The following is a 24,805-nucleotide window of genomic DNA, read 5'->3' on the forward strand; positions in this document are numbered from 1 at the left end:
AGAAGACAACAAACAACAAGTTTTCTGTCAAGACAATACAAAAACATGTTTACATCATACATGTACAATCCAGTTCTGCAACAATAGTAGTTGTCATGATACAAAACCTTTGTGAATGGAATGATGTGCACATTCTGTTCTCATCCAGGAATGTTCTATATGTCCACTACAAGAGCACCTTAAATATAATCATGGTACAGAGGCAGTGTAAAGGTTATACAGTCTTATCAATGCAAACACGATTACAATCTACTCCAGAGTTAACTGAGAAATACAAGTTGCCATGATTTTCAGGAAAAATGCAGAATCCCTCACACACTCACTATCCATTTGGAATGGGAAAACATTACAAACGACATCACATTTGTGTAAACATGGCACCGGTACTGCTTTTTGGTGTAAACAATCATGAAAATTGTCATAAATATCAGTCTGCTTAGCAGCAACACTTTTTGAGTTGCACAAAGATAATCATGAACAAGTTTTGCAACATAGGTATAAATGTGTATAAACGCAATAAGTCTGAACAAAGTTATAACATAGACTTTAGTTAAAGAATTTTCTTTAATAGCAATTTCATTAGTACAACTGAGTAATCTTTCTGTACAAATAAAAAGCTCCATGGATCACATACTTATGTTTCCATTTAGGTTAAAAGTCCCCTACCAAGGAGGTTTAATCTGATTAAACCTCCTTGCCCCTCCTGAGGTCACTGTGTTATCAACTGTAGCTAAAATCTACTACCTATCCCCAATTGTCAAAAACATACACTTCTGACATTGAGGCAGATTTGCCTGGCAAGAGCTGTTGAAGAGGAAAAACAATGTAGGATGTTACATTACAGTATAACAATTGAGAAGTCATAACAAATCAAGACTTAAAGCCTCACATCCAATGAGCTTGTCTAATTTCACAGATGAGTGCCCTGATTGGTTGATAGCTCAAAACTCAAAGGTACAACCAATGAGATTGTCTGATTTCGAAGATGACTATGCTGATAGGCTTGAAGGGGTAAAACCATACTCGTCTTAAATGTAACACTTAGCTATACAATACTGATGGTTTACACCTATTGTCTATACTGCATTCATCCTGAAACATACTGATACTTCCTGCTGTATGTCACAACATTAGGAGCAGTCTTCCTCCTATTCAAATGGATTTTCTTAGGTGGCTCAGGAGCATACTTTAAGTTTGGCACAGAGAAGCTGAACTTTCTTGACATGTTCCCTGCACGTTGTTTGGACCCAGAGGTAGTCATCTTGGTCTCGTTCTTGTGCGGACTGACGATATTGTTTATAGCAGCCATTTGGCGCAGTTTCTTTCTGTACGCTTCCTGGTCCAGCACGAAGTGCGGCAGCTTGACGCAGTCCCTCCGAGCCAAGCGCTTGATGCGGGGAAGCTCGTCAATGCAAACCTTTCCTGAGTACAGCAGGTGGAAGTCGATGGAATCCAGGTTGCGGAGGATTTCAACAGCACCTGTGAAACACAACATTTCAACTATAGCTATCATCTTAAAAGACAAAGAGATCCTGCCAATGTCCATTTCCCTGGGGAAAACATTAGGATATTGTTATATATGTTGGGTTGAATCAAATCATGACAGTCACATTATATAATATCCTTGCTGCACCCCAAAGGCATTGCCAAAAACTAGTTACAGAGCTTAACCAACACACCTGCAAAGTCTGTTTATTAAGTTCAACAGATTTTTCACACACATTGTGAATGCTACAAGATATTACTGTGTATATATCAGTGGAGAAAGATTGCTCCTGTTATAACCAAATCATCTAAAACCATATTGTCTGACACATAGACAGTGTGCTCGAGCGCTCGTACAAACTAGGCAGGAAAAAGACCAGAAAAGAACACCACCCACCTGCAAAATAAGCCTGGTCCTTCCCACATCCTCCCAAGTCCTTGGCCGGGTCAGGCAGGCCACACTTGATCCTCATGACGATCTTCCAGCGCTGGTGAACGTCCTTGATGTAAGTCTCAAGATGGTGGAAAAGGTCGCTGAAGGACATCTCGGTGGACATGCAGGACGCATCTAGGGTTAGATAAACACTTACTCCAGTCAGTTGTCAGTAATAAGATTATTCAAACTTAAGTCTATATGAGGACATCCCTTTTTTAGACCACCCTTTTAGTCCTGTTTGATGCAACAATTTGCCATTCTTTTGTACCAAGTTCATGGAAATATCAACGTAAATCATTGTTATCAGGTATTAGTTTAAAGGTCTCACTCTTTGTATGAACTTCAAGCAGGTCAAGAGTAAGTCAAAACATTGCCGCGTATAGAACACAATAGCAAAAACCGTATCAACAACAGAAGACCCCAAAAAAAACATCCTAAAGCACACATTTACATTACAAGATCAGATTTCTCCGCCCATACTTACAGTACAGCAGTGCCGGCACCCAGAGGTACTTGACCTTGGCCTGAAGCATGGTGTTGACGGTAGCGAGGCCCTCCTCAATAGCAACTGCTTCCCACGAACGACAGGACCGCAGTCCGAAACCATCACGGTTGGAGTACCAGGGCTGGAAACCGTCGTTCAACATGCGGAACTGATGAAGTGTGGTTAAGGAAGGCATCGTACAATCGCAAGTTCTGTCTGTTATACCATGGTACTCATTATAATAATAACAATAATGATAAGTTTATCACAAATTCATGTCCGTAGGCTAATTGCAAGTTGACAACAATCATATACTAAGTGATATTTCATCTGCTTGTCACATTGGTACTGCATGTTCTAGACAAGTCTACTTCACCAATGGGGCGGGGGTGACAGAAGGATACAAAGTGTGTCCCGACTTCGTGGTCCACGAGACACTTGATGCCGTGCTGTCGGAGGTACATGTTCTCTGCAGTGTTCTGCAGCCAGAGTGAGTACTTCCTGAGCTCAGGACGGTTGTACTTCTGGGCTGGACCTCTCCACTGCATCCGACCACTGGACAGGAAAATGACACGTAAAATTGATTTAACCGCCATTAAAACTAATCCGCCGGGCTACATAAATACACCACTTTAAAAAACAGTGGGTTTGAGAGATCTCTAGAGCAGCACTCCCCAGGTATGCATAGTTTAGATATACAGGAGTGCATTATCCTGGGGGATGTTGGGTTGGAGATCTGTTTGGATGATCTTTTCAAGGTGGCAGAATTATGTACCTTGGTGGAATTAGTAGATGTTGCAGTAGTTAACAGGACACACATTATTGTTGACAAAAGAAAAGGGAATGGAACTGAACTCTTTTCCAGGACACTAATCTTTGCCAGTGCTTCATAAACTTTGTGTACTGTGTTCAGTTGAAGCCTTATCATGTGAGCAAGTCACACTGGCAAAGCGAGTTTGGCAAGGCAATAATGTTCCCACACAGGAAAAGCCATGAAGACTTCAGCATTGCAACTAAAGACATTGCCTTTTCTGAGATATTAAAATAAAGGGGGATATTTTTCCATTGCTTACCCGGAGATCCAGCTAATCTAACAACGTCTTGAGGATCAGAGCCCCACCAATTAAGTTTTGTTACTTCTCCCATTAGGATATAGATCATAATGTTTGTCAGCTGCTAATGGTTGTGCTCCTCCCATCCACAACCCTCCAATCTCTGCAAGGCCTATATAATACTCTACAGTCTTCCTCCTCCTTTACCCCATGAAACGTTAGGTTGAGTTCAGAAGAAGTCCCACCTGCAGTTGAGATCCCCGCTCCAGAGTATCTTCAGCATCCCGTCCACTCCATGCTCCACCAGGTACCGACTCACCACGTGCGTCGCCTCCTTCTGATCGATGGGCGGTCCGAACGCAGCCTCCACGAGTCTGTCGTCATCGCCAAACTTTTGTCGGACCATTTCCAGGATTCTCTTTGCTTCCGGGAAATGATCGAACTTAATCTTTGCCACTTTCGTCCTCATGGCTCCCTGTACGCGCTCCTCCGAACCCTGGAGGTGGAACCTGGCAAGCAGGGAAAGAGATTTACACAAGAATATTATCTGAAGGCAAATAAAGAATCTTAACATATATTTTAATCTTACATGATCAACCAACATCACCTTGTTTGGATGACCTCATGGCAAAGCTCTTTGTTCTCAGACTCAATACATCAAAAGACTTTGTCCGGAATACAGTACACACAATATTCTCATGACCTTGAGACAAATGCTGGGTACTACTGCTACCATAGTAACCTCCAACATGCTGACTTCCTTCCAAAAGAGGGTGAGAAAGTCACAACTAAAACATAACAACGTCACTTACACATTATGCATCCTGTACAAAAATTCACCAGAAGCACACAGAGCAGAAATAATGAAACAGTATATCTGATATTAGATTTTAACATTTTCTTATTCATAAAAATAGATCTGTAGATCAGACATGAACTTAACTTGTGTAAAATGTTCTGCTGATATGTCAAAATATGTTAACAGCATTAAATCCACACTATGTGAATAACTGTGCTCATCACTTTTATAAGTGTCCAGAGGATGTAACATGAATTGTCAGTTCTCTATTGATATAAATGTTATTATAATACTTTTAAGTTCCTAATATCCAAAGGACACGTTCTGTCTTGATAACCTCCTTGATAAAATCTATTGTATATAACGAAGATTAAGATCAATGATAAAAAGAGCTCACTGCTCACTTTGGTAAGTGTCCATGACGCAGGAACCTCTGTTTCTGTTCCTCAGGGTTGATGGGTGCCAGGACAGGTCGACTGCGAATCGGGACGGTCTCTAGCGTTCGCACCTCAGTAATGCTCACAGCGTCACGGTTCCCCGTCTGCCTCATCCTCACACTGTGACTCACAGGAAGGGCCGCTGTGTACTTGGTACAAGCAGCAGCTTTGGCAGTTGTTGTCCTTGAATGTGCTTTTGACACTTCTAGTTGTTGTAGTAAAATTGCTAGGTAACCAATTCCAAGGGAGCCATTATGGTGAGTTCCGGAATGTTGCACCCATTACTATGTGTATCCACTCACACCTGGCACCTGGAACAGAACAACAGTAGTCAGTTGTTTGTTTGTTTCATATAGTATGGAAACTATGACTGACTGTGAGGGAGCAGCAAATAGAATAAAATATACCCTTCTGCCTACGGCGAAGGCAAATATACCTTGAATAGAAAATGTGACACCGTCAAATTAGGTCCCCAACTCATTGACTTCAGCACTCAGCGGTCCCTTCGAAATTAAGCAAGGTCATGAATGCAAATCGGATAATGTGCTAGATGTTCCTACTAGTAGGCATTTCTATCAAATCATAATTACCATGAATACCTCATACATAATTGAAGCAGTTTTACATTATCGCAGTGCTGAAGTCAATGAGTCATGACATTTGTAACCACACCTCAACTTACTGTACCTGTTATTGGCACCACCATTAATTTATCATCATCATCATCATGGCACCATGGAGGCACAAAGAAAGGTCACTCACAGCAAGGACATTATATAGGATCCTATATAATGTCCTTGTTACAATAATAGTGTACATGTCTTTAAAAAAAGATCATGCATTTCAGGCCTATACTGTAGCACAGTATGTTGCCGTTTGGAGGGCTTTGGTGTAATACCAAGAGGTCTAGTTTAATAGGCAAACTTCCCTTTTGACTGGAATAAAGACCATAGATGTTGGAACATTGCAGTCAAGGCCCTCCAAGTCTCAAGAATAGAAAAATCCTGCTGGCCACCCTTTGTATTCTTGTTTGTGACTTGTTTGTGATAAATAATTTATCACATTTCATGGTGAATTCCAGGTAGGGAAATACATATGAAGCAGTCAACTTTACACTCTATGCTAAATTACCATGGAGCAGCTACAGGCATTCTGTCAACTGGTACATGTATGTTATTCACAGTGGCCTTGCCTACACAAATACAGAAGTTAGCAGAGCTGCGAACCCTTTCATAGATATCACAACAATGAAACAATTACTCTGTGTTTGAAAGTTTGCATCAAAGTTTACTCTCTAAATAACCACTGCCAGCAGCCAAAGAAAGGGTCGATATAGTGGTGTGTACATATGTTTGGGTATACAGACTGGACTGGTTTTCACAACAGTCCATTGATCTTTGATGTCTCATGCAGATCTATATGGTATTTTATAGAAAATAGTAGTATGCCATAGCAAATGTGTAAAATATTGTTGCCTAATAAAAAACTACAATCCTGTGAGCACCATGATGATCTTAAGACGGTTTAAAGTGAATTCAGCTCACACGAATTCCTGGACCTCATTATGAAAACATTCAGACTTCAAACAATTTTCCTGGTCTGCTATCAAACATCTCTATTGGTAAATATTTCCTCCCCACATTTCTGTCTGTGTACATGACGCGTAGAGAGGCCGCCCTAAAACTACCGGCGCCAGCTGTCAAACTTTCATATGACCTGCAAACTATGTCGACAAAGCTCAAGCAAACATTTGAACAAATCATTTTGTTCATGATTATCATTCCCCTGCTCGCGTCTGCACTCAAACAGAAAATTTTATGTGTTCGGAGAGATAATTATCTATGTCGTGAAACACACCTGTTTTGCTGGTCCGCTGGTTCAGACAGCCGGCGGGGTGAGTGACACCTGGCGGCACCTGACAACAAACAACAAAGGCACGCCATCCCCACGGCCAGCTGGGTCTCTAGGCATGCGGTGCCAAACGTACACAAATGACTCAACAAACTTTTGAAAATACAAATATATAACGATACACAACGCCAAATATTAAATATAACAAGAAATATAATATTTGACAATGCTAGTGCAGAGTTTTATTTCAGCTATATTTCCAATACATACCAATCGAATTCTTTCGGTTTTTAACTATTCTTGCGTTCGTTGCGGTTGCTTAGAATAGTTTATTTGTTAAGTAGGGGACCACATTTTATAATTCTTATCGGTATTAAGCTTACTAGCACTGAAGACGATATCAGTCTGTAATTTACGTATGTAATGAATTCAATTATATTTAGCCATCCTTTTGGTTCACCAAAATTTTTATGTGCGTTATTATCTTCAACATTCCTATCAAAAATAGTGTTCACTTCCGCTGACCCCAATGACCTGCAACACCTTGCGACATTGATGAAAACTGCAGTACGGGCCATGCGAAGTCGTCGTGGCTCGTGGGGACAGTGATGTAGTTTCACTTCATCGAAGCACAGAATTATCAAGGTATGGTTTCCATGATATTCTGTTCATCTGCGTATTGATGAAGTTCAAGTACATTCTGGTGTAGCCTCGAGTTAAAAAGACAAATGCCCAGTCAGTGCTCAGGCCACATAATATGCCATGTGAAACTGTGGGAGGGGGGCAGAAAGCTCATGATTAGGTTACTTTAGGTTACTTCGTGTGTTCTGCATCTGGGGACCAGGAAAAATCACACCACACAAAGGTGTACAAAGTATAAAGACAACTGCCATTAGGAAGAAATTATCCAACACACCGCTTCGAAGACTCGACTCTACTCTTGATTTCAGGTGCAGCTGTAAGAAAACCTCCATGCAAATCATGTCTGAGTGTGAGAGTGACGAGGACGTACCGCAGCTCCCTGCAGACACTCTTGCGGCGCTGCAGGAGTTCTACACCGACCAGGCAGCCCGAGACAGACAGCTGCAGGAGGCGATACAGGCGCAGGATGTCGGGAAGGTCGACCTGGAGGAAGACTGGGTAGGGAAACTTGTTGAAACTTGAAAGTGCACAGAGAATGGACTGGCATGCGGTCAGACCTCAGATGCTCAGACTGAGGACGATGCATGACGCTTTTTTGTTTGCTAGTAACACAGTGCGGCTTCAGTACGGCTGACGATTAAATGACATATCACATATACAGCCAAACACACAGGGTCACCCCACTCTGCTTGATAAGTGTGTTGGGTTCTTTTACGTGCAGAGGCTTGACGCTTGAGGCTTACACATGAAGCTCCCTCATAGGCTGGGCCGCTGGCTTTAAGTAACCATCAATATCCGAAATGACAAATGCAATCCATCACAACATGTACGAGCCGGGGCCGACTCTACGATCGAACTCCGGCCTGCGTTTCCACGGAATATGATCCAGATGGCGTAGCAGGAGGGTTACATTACCGCTTGCACCACAGGCACAGGGACATGCACGACACTATATGAAACATTTAGAAGAACAGAAAAACAAAGAAAAATAGGAAAAAAATGATTGTCTTGTTTCCCACAGAACCTGAGCCAATTCTGGTACTCAGATGACACGGCTGATGCTCTGACAAGAGAAGTCCTGGATGTAGCTGGTCCAAGTGGCAGGTAAGAAAGTCACTTTTCCTAACTTTTGCATCTCCCAAGAACAAGATACAATTTACTCCTTATTTTCAGATACGGTAGGGGTCACTTCATCAGGTAAGTTTAAACAAATGTTTTGATATGCACTTGGCTAAACAATTAACATTGGCAGTGTAGCCTGATATCTAAACCTATAGCTCCCGGGTCACCTCTCCGTTGTTTGCCACAGGAGACTCGGGAGCTATAGTAGGTGTGGATACCAGGCTATTGGCAGTGTGGGGGTTGGGGGAACACATGTACATATATATCTAATTACCAAGGAAACAGGGCGTCCTCTGGGTGTCCCCTCCAAATTAAAGGAGATAGTCCGTCACATTTCTTTGGTTTCTTGATTTAGGTGTCCTCTAGCCCTGCTAGGGTGCCTCATCACAGGCTGGATTTTCTGATGATCTGAATTCTGATTTTCCATTGTTTTTATCATCCACAGCGTTGCTTGTTTGAGCTGCCCCACGCTGTACAAACGGCTGCGGGAGGTGAAACCTGACACCTGCAGGGTAGTTCTGCTTGAGTACGACCGGCGCTTCAACATCTACGGTGAAGACTTCGTGTTCTACGACTTCAACAGTCCACTGAAGTTCGACCAGCCTCTGGAAGGAAAGTCCTTTGACATTGTTGTCGCGGACCCGCCCTATTTGTCGGACAATTGTCTGACTAAGACTGCAATAACGGTCAAGCTCTTGACCAAAGGAAAGATCATGTTATGTACAGGTCAGTGGCCAGATGGTTTGTAAGTCAATTGAATTATAGTGTTGTTTTTTTGCATGCATGGTTCAGTGCAGTGGTAGACAACCCTGCTTCCATACCAAAAGGTCAAGGATTGGTATTGTTATAGCACATCCTACTTGCGTGCCATTGGAAAGGAATCTTTTATAACATGTGTCCACTGTACATGTACTTTGTATAGAAAAGGTCAGGGGAATTTCCATGGTACCTGTATATGCAGTACATGCTGTTACCATCTTTTGTATATATGGCACATGGTATTTTTTCTCCTCATTGCCACCAGTGGGAGGGTATCTAAGTTAAAGCTGACTTGAAATGAAATGCCTTAGCTTTCCATTGTGATGTAGATCTTGAGAGGGTGAAAACTTTGCTGTACAATGTATATACAGGTCCCACAGTTCAGTCAGTCAGTATCCTGTATTTGATTATACTGTGAGGGTCCCTGACAAAAGGGTGGGCAGCAGTCGGCTAGTTCCACATACCAAGGAAATTCCCCTTTAAATGCAATACAACTTCTGCCCTTTATTGCAAACATCTATAAGATTAGATCTAGCTATAGAATGATGTAAGTCTGTGCTCTTAACTCCTAAACTTGAACTGTCTACCTCGTGTTTCTGCAGGTGAGAAGATGGAAGACCTGGCCTCCAGGCTTCTGGGAGTCGAACCCTGTACTTTCATACCTCAACACACGAGGAACCTCGGCAACGAGTTCAGATGTTATGTCAACTACAAAACTGGGCTGAGCTAGCAGTGTGTCTGTAGTTAGTATGTAAGAAAGATTCAGTTTTCACACAAGTTCAATTCCTTGGTTTGGAGGATTATCATCATTTTATTTGTCAAGATTCATTGGCAAGACTAAGAATGCTACTGCACCTGGTCAGTAGCCGACCTTAAGAAAAAGTATGGGATAAGATAGCTCTATCTTAGAACTCCATTTTGGATACATGTATGTTTTTAAATTGTTGGAACCTACAATAGACTATAGGTATCTGTTTCAAACAAACACTCATTGTCCATGACTCTATAAAGCCCCTCCCTGCACAGTCTTGACCAGTGGGAGCGATGCTGAGGTGTGATTAGTCAGGCTGCTCCCTCAACCTATTGTTCTTAACTTTAACAAGTTTTGGTGTTTATGTTTATATTTACGGAAGTAGTACAGTATATAGCATAACATTGGTTGTAGCCCTTAAATATCATTCTATTTTTCATTATTATGTGTGTTGTTTGTACATGTACTTGCAATTAGCCATCGGGCATGTATTTGCAATAAAAACACTTTGTTTATTTGAGGAAGTGAAACATATTATTTTAGGTCAGTTTCTTATTACTATTCTTCAAACGATTAAAAGAACATCAATATTTCCTCAACCACAGCTTGGAATAACTTGAAACCCAGCAAGCTAGTGTAAAGATTTTTCTCTGGAATGATTAAATCTTGTAATCAAAGTCAAATGACAGAAAATTTGTGCTATACATCATTGATTCAGCAATCATTTGACTGCCGTCTTTTACAGCACAGTGCAGCCGACAACATTCTTAGCAACATTCAACAAAAGGACCACCATAAGACTTTGTCCCCAAAGCGATGGGGCTCTGGACGCCACAACTGGAGGACACTGACTAGGCATTGTTGTCTCTGAAAAACACCAGAAATATGCCATGAATTAGGGTGTAATGGCCTTGTGGGTAGAACACATTTGGGAGGTTGCAGATTCAAACTCCACCTTTTTCTAACAAGGTAGAACATACACTACAAGTCAAATGTCAGTAATCACGTGGAAGCCATGTTGATTTGCTTAATATCACCTTGTTGCAACCATATGTAAAGACATTATTGATATTATTGTTTGATTTAGTATGAAAAGCAACTGGGGGATAAGACCAATCTTCAATATGGTAAAATTGATTTGTAAAAATCACATTCGAAATCGTTTCAGGTATTTTGATACCAAAAAGTGTTCACTTTGAAAAAAATGATCAGTTTTGGTGTTTAGAAAAATGTCTTTATTTGTTCCATGTTTGACCGACCCATACACTACCATGACTACCCTGGGTACCAGGCTTAAGCGGGGCCCGGCGGATAATATGTTCGGCAGCTCAGGCAGTAACAATTCCCTAGCTGACAAGTCCCCGAAGCGCTAGTTTGGGTCGGCGGGAATATCTGCCTGAGCTGCCGAACAAATTCTCTGTCGGGCCCCGCTAGAGTCTGGTACCCAGGGGAACCCACCCACCTGTCCTGTTGATTAGAGCCGGCACGTAGTTGTCCCACAGGGCACACTCCGTGGCCTTCTGGCCGGTCACCATGCGGGGCGCGTCCGTGCCCAACATCAGGTAGCCTCGGCTGGACTCCGTGTAGGGGTTCCACACCGCCTCGTTATTGTTGTTGGGGTTCCTTTTAAAAAAGCGATAGATGCCAAGTGTTCAAAGGGAAATGACAGATTTACAGCCGCTGGTATTTGTACAGAGAGACAAGATGGACAGAAAAATCTGACACAAACATTTCCTCCATTATGTGATTGCGGTTCTGTCATCGAACAGCAATTATCTGTGCGTGATTCAGGGAACTAAATCAAGATCAGGATTGATGGGAAGGAGTGAAACAAGTGGTTTCATCGGAAGTTGAAATGAGATCAAGAAAACATTCCATTGCATTGGATAGCGCTAGTTACCCTGTTCTGGCGAAGTTTGCCCAGTACCGCATCATCCTACGAGACAGGTCGGCCTCCTCGGGAGTGTACCCCAAGGTAGCGTTCAGGGGCTGCCCGAGCACAAACGGTATGTCATCACCGTGGAGAACGCCCGCCCAGTCGGGATAGGGTGAGATGGAGGACCGATGGGCGAACTCGTACATGTACGCCGTCGTCCCCACTCGGGTATGGGCGCGCGCCGTGCCAGAAGCTGGGCAAACGTACGACTGATCTGTCAGGATGGTGTCCAGGGCGTCTCGGTACATGATCCCGTCATCGGGGCGCAGCCAGTCGGTGTACTGGAAGGAGACTGCCTCCACCGCCAACTTGTTCATCTTCGGGTTGATCAAACTGATGATCTGCGAGAACAGTTCTTTATCAACAGTGCTGTTCGAGCCATCAACGAACCCAGGGTATCCTTCTAATATGTAGAAGATCATCCCCTCATTTGCATTGCTGCCTAGGAGGATGTCCGTATGTTTAAACTCCCCATCATTGAGGGCCTTTGCCGGATTTTCTGGAATGAAGCTCCCGTCGATGACTGGATAGATCGGTGGGTAGCCGGCTACAAGGCGCTCTGCATCCTGTTCCCTCAGACACGCCATCATGGCTGTTGGACCTTGTTCAGTGGGACATCCCAGACTCCCGGCCAGAGCCTTGGTACTGTCGTACATGTCGTCTGCAGAGAAGAGCAACTCCGTAAGTAACGCCGTTCCACTCTGCAGGATGGCGCGATCGAACACGTCTCTACTCTCCGGAGACATCAGATGATAGCCGGCGCTCATCCCGCCCGCACTCTGACCGAAGATGGTGACCTTTGCGGGGTCGCCTCCGAACGCCGCGATGTTGTCCTGCAGCCACTGCAGCGCCAGCAGCTGGTCCGTCAGCCCCATGTTTCCGGGCGCGTCGTCCGTCCCGGTGTAGGCGAACCCCAGCGTGCTGAGCCGGTAGTTCATACTCACCACCAGGACTCTCTCTGTGGCGGCCAGGTACCGGCCATCGTACAAATCAAGGGCAGACGAACCACTGCAAACCAAGTTTGTACATGTTAGAACAATATAGTGGCAACTGAACCCCTGTCAAGCATAGCCGGCCATGGCCTCCCGACTTTCTCCAGACCAGGTCATCTGTGGTTGGGAGTCGGTTGGCGAGGTTGCCTACTAGTCTTTAGAAGTCTTCTGTGCCAGACGACTATAGATTTTGAAAAATCAATGTCGGGAAAGTCAAATTCTGCTTGGATGCGATTAAAGGAGCGGAATGGAGCTAGAATAGTATGGATATCAGCCAACTCCCATGGAACCGCTAACATCGGTTGGGGAGTGGTCGGGAGTGAAGTCGTGAGAAGGCCTTTGATGCGTGACTGGCCTGGGGCTTTAGTGAACGAAAAGCCAATTACAGCACAAGTATTATAGCACTACGGATGCCAAATATTCGTTAAGTCATTGGGGTAATGATAAATCACATCAACACATACGTGTCGAAGCTGCCGCCGTAGATCCAAACCATGACGGCAGCTCCGGTGGGGACGGGGGTCGGCTGCCACACGTTCAGGTACAGACAGTCCTCGCTCAGCGGCGTGTTGGGCACTAGTTGCGGGATGATGATCAGCTCCTCGCTCTGAATGCAGGCGTTTGGTTTTCTGGAGTGTGAAAATGGCGTTTCAGTGCACTAAAAGTTGGCACATTTCGATTTGAAGCTTTTAATTGAAGTATTTTTTCATCTTTTCTTGGGCTGAGTTAGTGTCTCGCCTCGCCATACCTCGTCGCGTCGTAGACCCCGTCCCAGGGCTGCAGGCGCTCCGCCCGCCGGAACCGCCGCTCCCCTACGGGCGGGTGTGCGAACGGGATCCCCAGGAAGCTGTTGACTGTCGTCCCGCTCACGTCCTGCTCCAGCCCCACCACGCACCCCGCCGGGGCCGTGACGTCAGCCGCCGCCTGGACCTCCACAGGGCCGACCACACCGGCTATCACCGCGGTTAGGACCCACAAAAACATCTCGTCAGATTGAACTGTGAACAGGAAACAAAGTTAGAATCATGATAACAGAAATCTAGATCTGTGCCGAAATCTGATTTTCCTCCCGAAGTCTTATTTGTCCCGATATCTTCATTCTTTTCGACCTCAAGAAGACAGAATACGGCTAAAACATCGCTGCTAGAAGATCCTACAACCAACAGGAATATGGCGTAAGAATAGTAAGAATCATGATAACAGAAATCTATAGCTGTCCCGAAAGTTGATTTCTCTTAAACTATGACCTACCAACGACCACAAAGCACGCTTGTACAGATAGATAGACTATACCGGCGGCTATCTCACCGAGGGTTGGTTCGGTGTCGAAGATATTGTGGTTAGCTCAGGAATTGATCCACTCTCAGTATATACTTTGCGATAAAGCTGTTACTGGAAAGCTGGAGATCAAATACTTTTGTAACCGCGGAATGTAATTTTGTGCTGAATATTTCGGAAGGCACATATGAAAGAGGTTAATGATATACTTTGACACATGTTCTTTGCACAAAATAAGTAAATATAATATATATATGCACAAAAACAACCAGGCTCTATCAAGCACTTTTAACCCGGAAATCACGGCAGTGACGGCAAGATTTTGGCGAGGTATTCTTAACATTGGGTTGGACTTGGACACCACCATTTGATAGAAAGTTGGTCAAGAATGTGTGCCAGAGGACTGGCTTTGTGAAACCGTGTCTTATTTCGTGTCGACTACGCGTGGCGAATTTTGAGTGGCCAGCAAACGTCGTCGAAGAAACTCGTGTCTAAAATGCACTACACGGCAATGCTCTACAGTTTCACATAGCCAGGCCTTTGGCATAGCCTCCGTTGCAGACTCCCTCTGGCTAGTTTATAAGTTACCGTTTTCTACATCCCTCCCGCCAGCAATAAGAAAAAAAAATGTAATTGGAAAACGGTAACTTAAAAGAAAACAGCCGGTCAAGTAGTCTGCAACGGAGGGTACATTTAGTACATTCTGGTGTCCAAGTCCTACCTACTATTATTGATATGGGAACACTTTGGTCTGAGTTGGTGCCATGCATTGACTTCCGGGCGAAAGGTCATTTTCAGTGATAGCGGTGATAGCGGTGTCTTACTTGTGCTACCGGCACCTGTGGCTCGTACGCGTGTTTCTCTTAATGATCTTGTAGGATCATCTAGATGGAAGATAAAAGTCGAACGTTTACAATGGACTTCTCACGATGCCACGCGTTTAGCTCGATATGCTGCTGTATCGTCTGAGATTTGAATATTTACCGCAGACTTACCTCTCTTACTTGTAACCGGCACAGTATCGTACCTGCTGCCTTTTCTTCGGCGTCGGCACAGGTTGATATTTGTACATAAATACCTACTTAGTATTGTGGACCCGTGACGTCATGGAGAACAAAACATGTGTTTTGGCCACCGAAGGACGTCAGTAAGTGCTGCTCAAAATAGACCATCAGCCAATGGAGAACGAACATGCTGATTAACGACAACCAATAAATGCCCGGACAGATTATCCGATAAGTAATTGACACGTGTTTGTGGGCCTTCTTGTGCGTGGCACAAATTTCATGATGTAAGTACCATCTTACATCAACCACTCAATCTGACGAGGGATTTTACATTTACATGTACTACAGACATCGTCATCATTCTGGGCGAGCTGCACAGACTAGTAGTAAAACCACCATAGCCTCTCCCGACGCCCGGCCTTTCTTAATGTAAGGTTAATCAAGGTTAATGACCCACTTTGAGTTATATACAGTGTCATAAGGCATGGTCGGTTTTCATAACCACCTAATAAAGCACCGAGTGAGCGAAGCACCTTCTCATGTAATGGCAGTGTTACAAAAAGTGATTCGATGGAAACCTTGCCAAAAATGGTGATTTTGAAGTAATAATGACAGGTGGTTATAGCAAAAGGGAACCTTCTGATTGATCAACGACATCTGGCTATATTATAATGTTCTTTAGCCCCAGACCTGCACCCCTGCATCACGAACTAGCAGGTCCAATACCTCTGCCAAGGTCTACAGACACATATACCTGAAGTAATACAGACACCAGTGGCAGCGTACGGCCGAAATCTTTGCAAGAAAACTGTTTAATACTTCTCGATGTTCTAACAGCTTTAGGTCGTATCATACATGTATAAAGAATTTTAGAACTTTATTGCACGACAATTGTACACGGTATGGTCATATATTCCTCGACATGCTGTTGCATTGCCTGCTATTTGTGCCGTTTTGCCCCGAAACACATCAAACAGATGTTACATATAATCTCACACAATGCTACAGCAGCTGCCCCGGTACGGCGTCAACACTGTGAACTTTGTAATGAGTGACGTCAATTGAGCTATTTATGGTCTCGTGACGTAATGGAGATCAAACATGTTTTTTACCGTGCTGCTCAAAATAGACACGCGCGAATGGAGAACAAAGGTGCTGATAAACAGTAGTCAAGCAATGTCTGCAAATGGTTATAGATCATCCGAAAAGTAGATAACCCATGTTCGTGTGCCTCCTATAGTGTGTAGCACAACTTGAAATCTAACTAACTCACGTTGGTCTGTAGACCGTTTCCGGTACTTAGGTCAGCCTGTACATCAGCCTGTATGTAGGTCATTTGTAGGTGAGCCTGTAAGCCAGTCTCACCCTAAAGTTGGTCTGCTGACCGACCCTGGAGCTTATATAAGCCTGTAGGTCATGATCAACTTGTAGTTCAGCCTGTACTGAGGTCGGCCTGTACCTAGGTTACCCTCAACTTAGACCTAAGCCCTAGGTCGGCCTCTAGGTCGGCCCGTATCTAGGTTACCCTCAACCATGCATACCGGCCCTAGTTCGGCCTGTAGGCCAGACTGTTGGGTAGCCTGGTCCACTACATCCGACCCAAGACGCTAAATGAATAGGTCTGCAAATCTAAGGTTTGTAGTACACTTTATTATTTTTATTGTAACAACAAACGTTTCCACAACTTCTTCAGAATTGCTCTGGTTCATTTTTTGCTAATATATAATCTGCCAGTACATCCGTGAGTTGAGGCTAACTTCTCTACATGTTCTGAGCACCAGTGTGGCGGTTCATGTGGTGTGGTGCTCGTGATGCTGTTCTGCACAGGAGATGCGATTCCGCCAGTCCCGCCAGGTGCGCTGCTTCCGCTGCGCTTCTCACTCAGCGGCCAAAATTATATATGCGGAGGACCTGAAACAGGGGACTCATTTTTAGGCTGGATATCGTGTGTGGCTTATATATGGCGGATACAGCAAATCTACCGTTGAAGTTTACTTTAAGGACATTATCCAATCCGTGATTTTATATAAAGCTTGGATGTCTGTCAAGCGTTTGGTATGTAAAATTACTAAGATTTATGATGAATTCCCTTTTGAATGGACTCTTTATTTCAGGTATGTTGATCTATAGCAACATAACAAGGACTTACATATAAATGTGCTAAACATATATCAATATTGATATAAAGGTACCTTTATAAAAGAGGTGTTCCTGTCGTGGCAATCAGATTTGTAACTGACATTTTATAACTCTCTTATGCTTATTGAATGATCCATTTGAAAAATAAATTTTATTTGCAAGACATTTAAATTTTCTTGAACCACCATTTAACAAAATGGTCCTTACAGACAAGTGGGTTCCCTGCCAGGTCTGTGGCTGCATGGATCCATATGCCACCAAAACACGACATGTCATGGTCGCCCTCTAGTGGTTCTCCCTCCTCGCATTCGAAGGAGCACATGTCCCCGGTGATGTAGGGTGCTTGGCAGCTCTCGCCCTTCATGGTGACTCCCTCGTTCAGAGTTGGCTCCGGGCAGTTCACTGGGGAGAAGAATGTATCTTAAGCAAATAAAAGGCTACCTTTCTGACGATGATTCACACAATCAACAGGCAACAAGATATAGTACTCCTCTTTTTGTGGAATATGATGAATTATCTAATGTTCTGAAGATGTGCCTCTGAGCATGATAGCATCCAACCCAACGACTTGTCTGGGCATTCACTGATAGTCATTGCAGTATGCCAGTCATTAGTCCTTTGAATTTCCTATCATAACAATAAAGCACGTCACTTCTGATGTTGAAATGGCTAAGCTACGGGAGAGCCCCCCCCCCCCCCATTACCATGCTGGTATTGCTGATTTTATGTTTTCATGTAAGGCACTCATCAAGTCCAGTTTGCACGTGTGTGGAATAAGCTTTTGTGCAAGAAACACGGGGATTTACCTGTAGCTCAACTGCTAGCAGATTCACAGTTTAGCCCTTGGCCATAGTTGTTAACCTGGAAACCCCGGTTCAATCCTGGGAAGGGCATCTCGGTTGGGGCCCGCCCCGTCTTTCGAAAGGGACGCAATATGGGGGTCCCGTGTTCGAGGAGGTGCCTCGAGTACGTTAAAGGGCTAGCAACCCCTCCTTGTAAAATTATACCCGGGTACTGAAACAGCAAGAAAAAATGCTGCTCTATGTGCCACTAGGCATTACAAGGGTTTGAACGAACGAACGAACGAATGAATGAATGAAACGTAGATGCGTAAAACGCGCGGAACGTACTATTGCAGACCATAAAGGGTCCGTGCCACTCTCCATCTAGGCAGGTCGATGCAGCAGAGGAGATGGTCCCCTCGTACATGTGGTACCCCGGCGCGCATGAGTAGCGGCAGACCTCCTGCTGATCGTAGGGTTCGTCACAGTCGGAAAATACTGTGTTATTCATCACAGGTGGCTCGTCGCATGCTGGAATATCATACATGAATAGTTGAGACTAAACACCACCGTGCAGTGACATGTGGTTGAGAGGAAATGTTTAGAAAACGTTTAGAAGTGTGGCAATAGATATGATACTTAGAATACTTAATAAGGAGGAAACGATGATCAACAATGACTTAAGTCTATAAGAGAGGGTGCCAAAGCTGGATCGAATGTTTATGTACGTCCCGGGCCCACAACTTGAATGTGTCTTAGAAGTAAAAGAGACAGGGTCCTCAGAAAATATGTATAGCTCATATACTCGGTTGCTGGGTGAACTTAAGACTTTTGAACAATCCCACTTCTGACAACATGTTGTGAACCGAGATGGGAACTACATAACTATCTACTTTTACTCCACAGATGGTCAGTTGTAAGCTCTTTGCAAGATTTAGGATTTAAAGATGTCGTTTGATAATGGTCTGAAACTAAGCATTTTATCATAGCATATCTTTGCTATGGCCTCAACCATTACAATAGAGAGAGGGGTGTTCTTTATCATCATTTTTCAACACTGTATGTGTCTGTTGGGGTCATTGACATCGTCGCTGTTGGGCTGATCAGTGTTTATTTACAAGTTTACATGTTGACTCAACCGGTGTTTAGTAACTTGTCTGATTGACACACTACAAATAGCTAAGGCGACTGATATCCGTAACGTTTGTAATCTCCGCTGCTCTTATCATAACACAGACACGGATGGACCCGGCGTCGCAGCGCCTCTCGAACCCGGATATGCTGATTTCATGTCAACACCGGCAGGAGATAGCCTCCGATACAGACTCCTCCCGGCTGTTTTCTTTTTCAAGTTACAGTTTTTATACTATTATATTTTTTTTCTTATTGCTTCCCGGCCAGCGATAAGAAAAAATATATAATAGTATAAAAACTGTAACTTGAAAAAGAAAACAGCCGGGAGGAGTCTGCATCGGAGGCTAGGCAGGAGAGACTCTCTCCTGGCCTCCTGGCCCGGACGTGCAGCTAGATCTTCTCCCACTCGTCTTTTAATGATATGTTTACATCGCACGTAGTCCAAAGGATGATGAAATTGAGGGGAAAGGTCGGTGTGGACCAGTTGTAATCTGTCGTTTGGCTAGCCACATTGTTAGTTCGCTACATTCATGCAGTCGTTTCGCCACAAGGCAGAAGTCGTTTCCCTACAGGACAGACGTCGTTTCGCTACATTTGAGTAGCCTCTACCAGGCCCCGCGGATGGCTGAGAAAATAGTAGAAATTGGCCAAATAGAGTGAATAGTATGCTGAGGGAGTCGGCTATGGAGAGAGGGCCCCATCTGCAATAACGGAGCCTGAAAGTGAAACCCTGGCAAATATTCTCCCTATAGCCGGCTTAATTAGTCTAACATTTGAGTATTAGCAGTAGACATCATTTCCTACAATTGTAATCACTTATGTATTTACAAAGGTCAATGATGAAAGATCAATGAAATCATGACATCTGTCAACAGGTGTGTGTATGTCGTGCTATGCATGTGTCACATGTGCCAACAGATAAAATGGGTAGTTATGGGGTAGTCAGAGTTGGATGGGAATTGATGTGCTGGCTCTATTTGCTCGTGCTACGTGCTCTGGTTGTACTTACTTGGTGCGTGCAGACAGATGAAAGGCAGCAGGGTCCTGAGCAAAAACAATAAATGGGAGGAAAAAAATCTTGAGTTTGTTTTTACTCAAATGACACCGCCACTCAATCAACTGAAACTTCAAATAAAACAGTGCAAAGGCAGACAGTGTGGTTGAAAGAGAGGTTCACGCTTGCCTCCTTAGTAGGCGTGTTTGGCTACAAGAAACTGAATAGAAAAGCACAAAATAATCAAAGAAAAGCCCAACCGCTTAAGCATGCTAAGGTGGCTAGCTCATACCCCTATCATATAATGAAATCATCGTAATCAATTACTTGGTGTTACATCTATAGGGTATGTTGTCTCTGCCCGATGGTACGTGGGCGTTTTACACGTTTTTCCCACTTGTATTTGTCTCCTCATGGCTGACGTCAGCACTGTCGCCAATACAGTGACTGACATCAATAAACAGCATCTGTTTGCAGCGACAACCGGTCGATTGGAACAACCATAGCACTGAGATAGTGCGGCAGGTTACTGATGTATACTTGTGAAGAACTACGATTAAACACTGGGAACTTAAAACACGAAAATTTGAACTACGCACTTAGCTTTAATCCTCAAGTGATTACTTAAGTGAATGGGCAGTACAGTGTCCCTGTTTGACAAGCACAGTACATCGTTATTATCTTACATCAAAACAACGCCTGTTTGTAGTGACAACAGGTCGATTGAAATAACCATATCCCCCTGGTACAGTGAGCGCATTCCCAGAAAGCGCCGCCCACAGAGAATCGAGTACGTTTTGTATACCTGTTGTACATGACTATTGCAATTTCTTACCCCTTTCCCCTCATTCAAATTTTTAAAAATATTTTGATGATGATATCATGCAAATAACCCAAAAGTAATGTCGAATATGTCGATGGAGGTTAGACATCCAGGTAATAAGATACGCATGGTAACAGTTACTCAAGCAAGTGGATCGATTTTGGAAACGGTCAGACGTTTCAGGTAGCATCCACTACATTTCATCAGTGACTGGATGAAACTGGCGAAAGATAGTGGATGCTACCTGAAACGCCTGACCGTTTCCAAAATCGATCCAATGTCGAATATAACTGGGAAAATGGTAAACAAGTACTCTAGATGTAACGTTAACGTTAGCGTTAGATATCATAAGGAAATGCTACTCAACTCTGGTGGCGCGTGTCCTAGGTCGCAGTCTTCCTCAATATCCCGACTGATCCAGGCGCTGTGTGAGGAAATATGTTAGAGTTAGGTAGAATCTATACTAATGATTCACCATTCATGGCATCGATCTATAAAACCTTGTTTATGATCCACTTAGCTATAGCCTATAACGTACTGCACTATCCACTTCGCATATTGTTACCCTTCTTTTCCCCAAACAGTACTAGTACACAGGTTTTAATTACTTCATATTAAGTATCTTAGATGATAGATCGGAACAGCATGCTATCCGGCGAGCTGGTATATTGGGCCAAAACTTACTGCACCGATACATTTTTTTAGGTAAATCTTTGAGAGGCATGTTCTATAGGACAATAGATGTTTAGATGTAACTCCAACAATAACGTAAACAACAACAAAAACGAACAGCGACGATCGAACACTCCTTTCAATAGTCTATTAAAGCCTTGTCCGAATTCATGACACTGTATGACCCCTCTATGTGGGCGATCGAACGCCCGGTAACCGGTAGTAAGCTTTTTATGTATTTATTGGTGCAGTCATGCCTGACTCGAGTGACAACATGGTAAACACCAAAGATTTCATGTAAACAGTACAGTATCTCCTTGACCCATACACTAATATCACCATAGATATGCATAGGATAGAAAAATATGTATTAAAAAACACCGGCGAGAATGTTAACTTTTCTCAATACATTTAGGTACAAAATAAGTAACCTTTCTTTGGTAATCTAAGGTTAATAGCATAGCTTGAAGTATGCTCTGCATAGTTTCGTGGATACAGCTTACAGAAAAATTACATGACAAAAACACGTTTTACTTGCCATGGGTTTGGGAGGAGAGGGTACCACGCACCCAGCTTTGTACCATATCGTCATGTAAAAATACTCGGCAATTTCTACGGATGTTTGCAGCATAAATTCTCTAATACACGACAATAAAGATTCTCCGCCGAAAAAAATCACATCGCGACCTAGATATTAATTTTGAAATTTTGAATTTCCAGATTCGGCCCAGTCGAATTTTGGGTTGCTGGCCCAAAAATTCGTTGCCTACTCCCTATAGCAACATCTATCGGGTCAAAGCTGCCCATTTGTTATCTCAGCTACGTATAGCCATGCATGTCTGTAAACTGCACTCACACTGCTCTGAAGAAGAAGTCAGCGGCGTGCTCGTCATGACAGTCGGGCGCGGCCAGCCGTCCGTCTTGCGCCGCGCACTCAGCGGCGGCGTCCGAGTAAGTCGCCTTCGTGTCCCCCGAGAAGTAGAAACAGTGCCCTTCGTGTTCTTCGTAACCGCCCGGACATTCTGAAGAACAAAAAAAGAGTTGTCACTAACAGATAACTTGATGTATACTGATGATGATGGTTTTAGGCTGATGCAACTTAGACCCATAGTTTTTACAGACTTCCAAACAAACTAGTCCCTGGACACGGGCATTCTGGACAAGGGCTAATTTGCGCAACCAGAACCAAACGAGGTATTGTTACAAAATAAAGGCTTTAGAGTCCTGACCTTAAGAATAACGACTGGTCCGTTGTGAAGCGTTGCCAGGCCACCCGGGGGCTACTTTTCGGTGGGCGCCCGCCTCCCCTATGTGATCAGCCTTGCTATTCGAGCCTGTTATAGCTTTATAGCGGTGGTCATGCATATTGCGTCGTTTTTACTCCACATTTTCTTTCCTTAATTGCTTTTAACGGCGTGAAACCGATGGTTGGTTTCAAACAGGAGTCTAGCGAAATTAGATATTAGATACACATGGGACAAATTTGGATGAGGTGTCCTGGAACTACAGTCACACGCTGCGACCTCTCTCCACTAGCTAAATGTATATAGACGGCGATCTCTGAATGACCGTACAGCGACCAATATTGGATTTGTGTCACCTTTGTATCATAATTGGAATATGATGCAAGATATAAAAGTATGATTTAAAAGACAGCAAAATACACGAAACGTAAAGAAATAATCTGTATCTATGAAACTCGTTAAGCGATGTGTCAAATCTTGGGCCCGCGGTCGCAGGACGGTCGCACCCTGTAGTGTAATGGGAATGGAATCTAGTCACGTAGTCCCTGACAAAGCCCCTTGGATCATTAGATGTTGGACTCCTACCGTGCGAGTGTTCTTCGACGTGTTCGTGTCCGTGCTCCTCGTCCGAGTCGTCTGCAGAGACCGGGCGGGGACCCAACAGCCCGACGGCCGCCAGGAGAAGAACACCGACCGCAAGACGGGACATCGATTCGCTTGGAACTGTTACCGACTGTTGTAGCGCGCTTACAAGAGTTCTATAGACACAGGGCCCCTCACCACTGGTACAACTTGAGTTCGTTGATGGAAGTTTTTACAGTCAAGATGTGGAGAAGGTAGTCGGAATCCTGTCGGTTGGATCTTTTCCTGTCGTCTTCTGGATTAAACCTGACCAGCTAGGTACCTGTTTATCAATCAGATTGCCACGTATCGTATCCTGTCTGGCACCCAGCCCCATGTTACGCCTACATGTGCCTGTCAATAACTGAGGATCAACTTGTATATATGTATACTTTATATAGCCTTTCATCATACTGCTTCTACAACAACGTACGGTATTCTCTTTTATGTTTGTTCTTGTTCAGTATTAACGAAGAAATAACCACGGCTGCGAGATTGATTTAGAATTGTAGTCATATTCTTTGTGACTGAATTTTGATCCGGTTGTGAGGACGAATTTTATGCAGTGATTCATTCTTTATTAAGTACTGATTGCATGGATATCTGCCGTTCATCAGCATTAATTGATCTGTTGTACATTTGCGCACACACAGGCCTGCCGCTTGTTGTTTTGTCAGTTTTGATAATAGTTGTGACATTTTCGAGATGTTTTGTTAATAGTTGTGACATTTGTGTACAGTGAGCATTGACGCACGAGTCCCAAATGATCACATGCAGTTCTTGAAAAACAATGATGTTTCTTTTGCTTATTTTTCTTTCCATGATCTTATAAAAACAGACAAATGCTGCAGTTTATATCTACGGGAAAAGGGTCATGTTATCATTGATATTGTTAACATTTTGTGATACAAGCACGTATGGGTTGATAAGAAGGACAAACTGTTTACTGTTCTGCAAATATCGTAAGCAAATAGGAGTGAGACACATTTCCGTTAGCAGTAATATATTCTTTATTGATATGGTGCCTACATATACAGAAAACCACATGCCTGTGATGTGTTATCAACCATGTTTATCAGAGATACGGGAAAATACAAAGGACTGGCAGAAGTGGCCACAATGGCCTGGCTGCGGACACACAGGTGGTCAATAGGCAAGAATATAGACTGTAAATACATATATCACTTTTAATAGTTACACAACCCAACACATTGACAGGCTTATCTTGGAATGGAATTCCATTCTGTCTCTATACGCCACATACTGTTCCCAACATGTTAACACCAGTGATTCTACAGGTGTGTGTAGTCTAAGACTAGTAGTAAGAGTAGCCAGGGTACCATCCTAGTTCCGTAGTTACCATGT

At 43.6% G+C, this 24,805-nt stretch overlaps 4 protein-coding genes across 4 annotated transcripts; 1 reads left to right on the forward strand and 3 right to left on the reverse strand.

Moving 5' to 3' along the window:
* Positions 1-20: 20 nt before the first annotated feature.
* Positions 21-6,680, reverse strand: LOC136434937 (microtubule-associated tyrosine carboxypeptidase-like). The gene is made up of 7 exons (XM_066428062.1): positions 6,551-6,680; positions 4,661-5,004; positions 3,703-3,966; positions 2,810-2,960; positions 2,406-2,574; positions 1,883-2,053; positions 21-1,479 (listed from the first exon to the last, which is right to left on the reverse strand). The coding sequence occupies exons 2-7, from the start codon at positions 4,804-4,806 to the stop codon at positions 1,088-1,090; spliced, it is 1,293 nt and encodes a 430-aa protein (XP_066284159.1). The 5' UTR covers positions 4,807-5,004; positions 6,551-6,680; the 3' UTR covers positions 21-1,087.
* Positions 6,681-7,063: 383 nt separating this feature from the next.
* On the forward strand, positions 7,064-9,932 carry LOC136434951 (EEF1A lysine methyltransferase 1-like). Its single transcript, XM_066428087.1, has 5 exons — positions 7,064-7,189; positions 7,495-7,684; positions 8,208-8,290; positions 8,754-9,034; positions 9,670-9,932. Exons 2-5 carry the CDS (start codon positions 7,517-7,519, stop codon positions 9,795-9,797), a joined length of 660 nt encoding a protein of 219 aa, XP_066284184.1. The 5' UTR covers positions 7,064-7,189; positions 7,495-7,516; the 3' UTR covers positions 9,798-9,932.
* LOC136434946 (cholinesterase 1-like) lies at positions 9,846-15,066 on the reverse strand. The gene is made up of 6 exons (XM_066428072.1): positions 15,020-15,066; positions 13,495-13,744; positions 13,211-13,375; positions 11,719-12,762; positions 11,281-11,441; positions 9,846-10,685 (listed from the first exon to the last, which is right to left on the reverse strand). Exons 2-6 carry the CDS (start codon positions 13,728-13,730, stop codon positions 10,558-10,560), a joined length of 1,734 nt encoding a protein of 577 aa, XP_066284169.1. The 5' UTR covers positions 13,731-13,744; positions 15,020-15,066; the 3' UTR covers positions 9,846-10,557.
* Positions 15,067-16,661: 1,595 nt separating this feature from the next.
* LOC136434961 (uncharacterized) lies at positions 16,662-23,707 on the reverse strand. Its single transcript, XM_066428098.1, has 7 exons — positions 23,405-23,707; positions 22,432-22,597; positions 21,271-21,327; positions 20,096-20,130; positions 18,301-18,483; positions 17,378-17,572; positions 16,662-16,942 (listed from the first exon to the last, which is right to left on the reverse strand). Exons 1-7 carry the CDS (start codon positions 23,526-23,528, stop codon positions 16,926-16,928), a joined length of 777 nt encoding a protein of 258 aa, XP_066284195.1. The 5' UTR covers positions 23,529-23,707; the 3' UTR covers positions 16,662-16,925.
* Between the last annotated feature and the right edge of the window lie 1,098 nt (positions 23,708-24,805).

Source organism: Branchiostoma lanceolatum, chromosome 1 (genome assembly GCF_035083965.1).
Source record: "Branchiostoma lanceolatum isolate klBraLanc5 chromosome 1, klBraLanc5.hap2, whole genome shotgun sequence".
Taxonomy (NCBI): Eukaryota; Metazoa; Chordata; class Leptocardii; order Amphioxiformes; family Branchiostomatidae; genus Branchiostoma; species Branchiostoma lanceolatum.